The sequence below is a fragment of the Arachis ipaensis genome, chromosome B07 (genome assembly GCF_000816755.2).
Source record: "Arachis ipaensis cultivar K30076 chromosome B07, Araip1.1, whole genome shotgun sequence".
NCBI classification, from domain to species: domain Eukaryota; kingdom Viridiplantae; phylum Streptophyta; class Magnoliopsida; order Fabales; family Fabaceae; genus Arachis; species Arachis ipaensis.
In genome coordinates this window covers 72630340-72636282 of record NC_029791.2, presented here as the reverse complement: position 1 = coordinate 72636282, position 5943 = coordinate 72630340, and the positions used below count along the sequence as shown (strand labels likewise).

Below are 5943 nucleotides of genomic sequence, written 5' to 3'. Positions count from 1 at the left end.
AATTGTGGGTTTTTTTTTCAAAAAAAAAAAAAAAAAGAAAAAAAAAAGGAGTAAGAAAGAGCAAAGTTCACCAAACTCCCCTCATCTTCAGATTTCTTGCTTTAGGCATTACTTACTGGCTACCGCTAATTCGGGTACATTTCTTTCTCTTGACTGCTTCACTTCTCTGTGTGCTTCTGATTCATTCTCAGTAACCGATCTATTGGAAGGTTAAAGAAAGAAAAAAAAGATTAGCCCCAGTGTTTAGTTTTCTTTCTGGTGCAATTTCTTTTCCAGATTTTGTGTCACCAAAGCATCTTGTTATTGATTCATTTGCGTTTGATTTCCTGGAGTGCTAAACGGCATGCGCTTTAGTTCTCAAAGTTGCATTCATTTTTTCATTATTTTGGGCTAAACTGTTTCCATTATTATTCAGTTACGCGTCGTTTCGACTAATTGTGTGTTAATTAATAGGTTTGCTCTTTTGGATTTTCAGTGTTTTGATTACCTTGTGAGAGAGGTGTGGGAGAGGAACAAATCTGTTTGTAATTTTGGATCTGTTTCCTGTGAAACCCTAATTTTCTGCATAAGTGAAGCTTCCTTACTCAATGGAAACTGGGGATGGAAATAGCAATGCCGATAGCCCTGAACGTACGGCAGGGATGGAGGGGTGCTTGTATTCCGAAGCTGTAAATAATGGAGTGGTAATTGTTGATGGAAGTGGTGCTGATGAGAGCAAAGAAATTAGGCATTCGAAGAAGGAAGCTGTAAATACCAGAGTGTCAACTGCAGATGGGGGTTTTCGGACATACAAGAGGCGCAAACATGTAAAGATGAGTTGTTCAGAAAGCAAAGCTCAGGAAGAAAGCAGAGTGTGTGCGGAAGCCGCAAGTCACTTTTCAGAACAGGTATCCTGCACATCTTTTGCTGCATGTGTGCCTTTTGATATTTGTTTGTTTTCATTTATCATATGGTATAGGAGATTTTATATCTAATGTATTGTTTTGTTTTCTGATATTTTGTAGAATTGTTAGGCACAAGCTGCTAGAATTTTAGGGTTATGTAGGCACTAGCAACTAGGCATGCATAAGACTGGAAAATTTTCAAGAGTGCTGATATTGAGGGATTTGTTTTCATAATTTTTCCTGTAAATAGTTTAATGCCAGATTCCACTTGGAATTATTTATATTTGTTCTAATGAGGAAAAGAAGTCTTGAATGCGAAGACCAGAATAGTAGTATGTTCACATGTTATTTGTGGTTCTCTCACTGCTAGGGAAGGTAGGAATCATGGGGAATGTGAGTCATCCTGAATATGCAGATATTGTAAAAGGATAGTCAGTCAACCATTTTGTGAGGTGTATGATGCAAATATTGTAACAAGTTGTGTGTGTTTGTGTTTACGTGTGTGAGGAATTTATTATTAAAACGGTAGTAACATAAAAGGATAGTCAGTCAACCGTTTTGCGAAATAGGCTTAGGAGAGTCATAGCTGCTGCAATGCTCTCCTATACTATTATCTTCTTTCTAAGCTGATATTAAGCTGATATCAGTTGTGGGTGCTACTGGTGTTTAAAGATACACATACATCTTTTCTCTTTGCCTATTTTCTGTGGTTCCTATCAGCCACTTAGTGTGTGAGTCTAAGATTTGTTAATCTGAGTTGCAGAAGAGACATTATTGCTGAAGGGCTAATGTTTTAGTAGAAGGAAAAAAAATTGCTGTTGTCTGATTTTATTTGTCAATGAGCATGCTGTTTTTAAACAATGAGTCTTTCTCTTTTTCTTTTAAAGAAAAAAGCTTTCGGTAAGTGCTAGTTGATTTGTGAAGTTAATGACAATTGTTGTGGAGAACACACACAATAAATGAATCCCGCACATTATTTTTCTCTTAGAATTTAGATATGAATGCAATTTACAAAATAGTTAGTGGAGCGGTGGGGTGGCTTGTGTAGAATTCCTACTTCACAAAATTTAGATGATTTAAAGAGCAATACTTACAATATCTTCATCCCTTCTGCAAAGCTGTAATTTAAGATTTCCTTTTATGCAGGCTGTGAAGAAACCATATGGTATAGCTGTAGGAAATACTTCAAAAGATAATTCAAATGGACATTGGGGGAATGTTGTACTAAATCATTTATATCATTCATTAGGCAATGATAACAGTGGCACAAAGTGGTGCATAAAGGAAGCACTCATGAGTAATCCAAAATCCATTACCGACATGGTTTGTTCTATGTCTAGAACTGCATATATCATGCTTATATCACTATTAAATTACTTTTGTCTCTTCCATCTTGCAAATCAACATATTTTTCTGCAGGAAACTTCTAAAATTGACAAAGATGGCCAAGAATGCTCTTCACACTTCGACTGTTCCTCTCATAGGTTACAGTTTGAAGCTAATGGGCATGCATATGTCATGCATGGTGGATGTTCAAGTGAATCAGATGGCAATGGTCTTACTAAGAAGTGTCAGCGTGTGTTCCATAATATCTTAGCCTCTGAAAAATTCAGTTCATTATGTAAGGTGCTCCTAGAAAATTTTCACGGAATGAAACCTGAAAGTGTATTTGACTTTAGTGTCATAAATTCAAGGATGACAGAAGAAGCTTATGAACAATCACCCACACTTTTCTTGTCAGATTTTCAACAGGTAAAATTTAAGTACCTATACAACTAACAGGTTTTGCATGGCTGTATGATTTTGCTTGAGAAAGTTTGAAAAATTTAGACAGCTGAATATCTGGATAGTATGGCTATTATTGTTGTTTATGTATCTTTCAACTTCTATGCTCTGAAACTGAAGTGCTTAAATTTATACTGATCCTGACATTTGAAATAACCTAAAGGAGATGTGTTGCGTATGGTGCACCTACATCATTCTACAGTGTAGGCAACTAAGCGAAAATATGGAAGCATACATAAGGAGAATTAGGGAATAATGGGGCAGTATTGTAATTGACCTGCTAAGCTGGCAAAGTAGTTGAGGGGAAATATATTCTGTAGGGGAGAGATAAGAGGTATTTAGGTGATGGAAAGTGTTGACTGAGGTATTCAGATCCTTGAGAATTAGGCTCAGAACTTCAGGAGTGAGATAGGCTCTTGAAATCCTATCACCTATGTTTTCCTTTTCTGTTTTCTTGGTAATTCAATAACATTCATACTAGAGAGGATTAAAATCACATGGGCTACACTGCTACAATACAATTCTTCATTCCTCTATTACCGTTCTTTTGTTCTTTTCTATCATCATGGTACCGGTTTATTACAAGATGTTTAACTGGAAGTTCAATTTTCAATATTTATTAGTGGTTATTTCTTCAAAACATTTTGCTGCGCTTATTTCATGTTATATTCTCTTATCTAATGCAATAGTTAAGCTGTTATGAACCATATTAATCTTGGATTTGAACAAGATAGACTTTATAAGAGTAAAGACATGGGTATCCCATATTCCTTGATTTAGCTTTTGGTGTGGAGTTAAGGCTAATCTTAAGAAGGTACTAGAGCCTATCTTGTTTTTTGTCTTGCTGATGTTCATCTGTGCAAACATCATGCCTTGAATATCCAATTTTGGGTGTGAGGGAGTGTGTTAAGTTTGAAGTTATTGAAGGGTACAACCAAGATTGCTCCTATAAATACCGGGGCATCCATTACCTCTTGAGCTAGCTTTTCGAGGTCACATTAGACTCAATTCTTATATAACCCAGTTTTGGAATTATTTTAAAAAGATAAAGTTGAAGCTTAGAAAAGCAAGCCTTTAGGTAAATTAGAAGCATCGTCGATGGAATTTATTTTTATAATAATTCTGGTATGACTGGTTTGTAATAAATTATCAGCAGCCTCCAGTAAGCACGTGCTGAAATGACTATCATAATTTTATTTGTTGTAGCTTATTCTAGGCCACAATTATGAATTATGGTAGTAAATCTTATTAAATATGTCCAACTTCAAAAGTATTTAAGTTATATTGCAGTCATTTTTCATGGTTAAAATTTTACAAAACTAGGATATTTACTGCTGTTGCATTAGCTTTACTTACATCAACAGCACATTTTCATGCGGGTCTTTCAAAGAAGGGATTGGCTTAATTTGGTAAATACATCCAACGAACTCCAATCCTTCTACCAATTAACATCTCACAAGATTTCTCAAAAACCTTGCTGTGCACTATGAAGCCTTCTATCACTCACCGTGGAGGTGTAACAGAGGAAAGAGAACCTTCTAAGGGGCCCCATTACTAAAAGAGAGTGAGAGTAAGGAGGGGCCTACTGATGTAACAGAATTGGCACATGAAAAGGGTAGTGGAAGGGGTCTGAGATCTAATTTTGTTAGTGATCAGTTCGGAGAGAGGAAATTTGAGGGAGTGATTGATGATGAGGGAGGACATTGAGAATTTGGAGAATGGACTCAGGCTTGCAGAGAGGCTGGGTTCTTGCATCCCTCTACTATTGTTATTTTCTCTTTTCCTTTTCTCCAACAAATAATACACTAAGTGGGGAGGGTGAATTCTCACTGAATCCACCATTCCACTTCATTTCCCTCTTTTTCAGTCCCTATCTCACTATTTTCCCTTTTCTATCACTGGTACATTATTTTCCTCTCTGTTTTCTCGATACTGGTTGTTACAAGTTCCTCCTTTTTTTTATTTTTTCTGAAAGGCAATTTTTCCAAGGAAAATGTGATACTCATACGGATCCAATCCATTTTTAATATCTTATGCATTTTTGATAATTAAAAAATAATGTTACTTGATGACTTAATACCAATCAAATTGATGTAAAAGTTATATTGCACAGTAATAGAACTTGTGATGTACAGGATTTAATGTTGGGCAATCAATGAAAATAAACTAATTTTCCTTAGATGAAAATGATGTATTGAACAAGTAATTTGACCAGATGTGATTAGGAATGAGTGAATTAAAATCAAATGTGTTACTTATTGTGGAATAGATGCTAAAAAATTTTTTGTAGGTGGTTTTCAGCATTTGCAAAGGCGGCTTGTAAACGACCTATTAAGGAGAGTAAATTAGATGGATGATAGTCCAACACCTATAGGTAGAGGGAGACCTAGAAGAACTTTAGGTAAAATCATTAAGAGTTTTGGATTTTAATAGATTGAAAAAGGCATTTTTCTGAAATGATACTATAGCATTGTGCTGTCATCGAATCATATACTTATCCTCAATGGAACCTTGTTACAAAGATTAGAAACATATATTGTGAATTACTTGAAAGTAACAATCAGCACGTTTGTTTTTTATATGTTGCACTCAAGAAAAACATACAATTTACATAAACGGTAGAAGAATGAGGTTATTGCCTGTCTCCTCATTTTTGTAGTGGCCGATATTTCTTGTAGAATATTGCCATGTGTTATGAATGATAATATATTAGAAGTTAGAGAACTCGAGCAGCCCTAAATGTTTCACAAATTAATTCATCCGTGGAATTTCTGGATCTGGTCTGATTGTTGCCATGGGTAAGGATAGTCTATAGTTCTGGATTTGTACAATGCTGGATTGCTTCCTTTTTTTTGGCTAATTTTGATGTAGGTTTGCATCTGGTTTGGTGTTAATATTTTGTTAAATTATTGTCAATGTTGTTTATATCAACCATTGAGTTGAACTATGGTGTTGTCATTTCTTTTTCAAGGTGAAATCTTTCTTCTTTAGTTTATGATTTGAGGGTAAATATGGCAATTTATCCAAAAATGATACACTGAACTTCTCAGTGTCTTCTGTAGACCCTGAGCAGATAACTGGGGAATGTAGTTTCTGGGTCTTATTATATGTTTAATCTTTGTGATATGGTTAGGTTTGGAGAAAGCTTGAAAACACTGCAAATGAGATTGTTGCTATAGCAAAGAGTCTTTCCAACTTGTCAAGAGCGTATTACTTTGAGCATGTAAATCTAAAACCTTCGCTATTGGAAAGCATCTTTAATTGCTTTTGAATA

General features: G+C 35.2%; 1 protein-coding gene across 1 annotated transcript in view; it reads left to right on the top strand.

Moving 5' to 3' along the window:
• LOC107609089 (PHD finger protein EHD3) overlaps window positions 1-5943 on the top strand; it is a gene marked incomplete in the record, with an annotated part of 9866 nt that continues 3923 nt past the window's right edge. Inside the window, 6 exon segments of the mRNA XM_021105968.1 lie at window positions 1-134; window positions 476-887; window positions 2031-2049; window positions 2134-2207; window positions 2304-2636; window positions 5803-5892. Coding sequence (XP_020961627.1) covers window positions 588-887; window positions 2031-2049; window positions 2134-2207; window positions 2304-2636; window positions 5803-5892 — 816 coding nt within the window.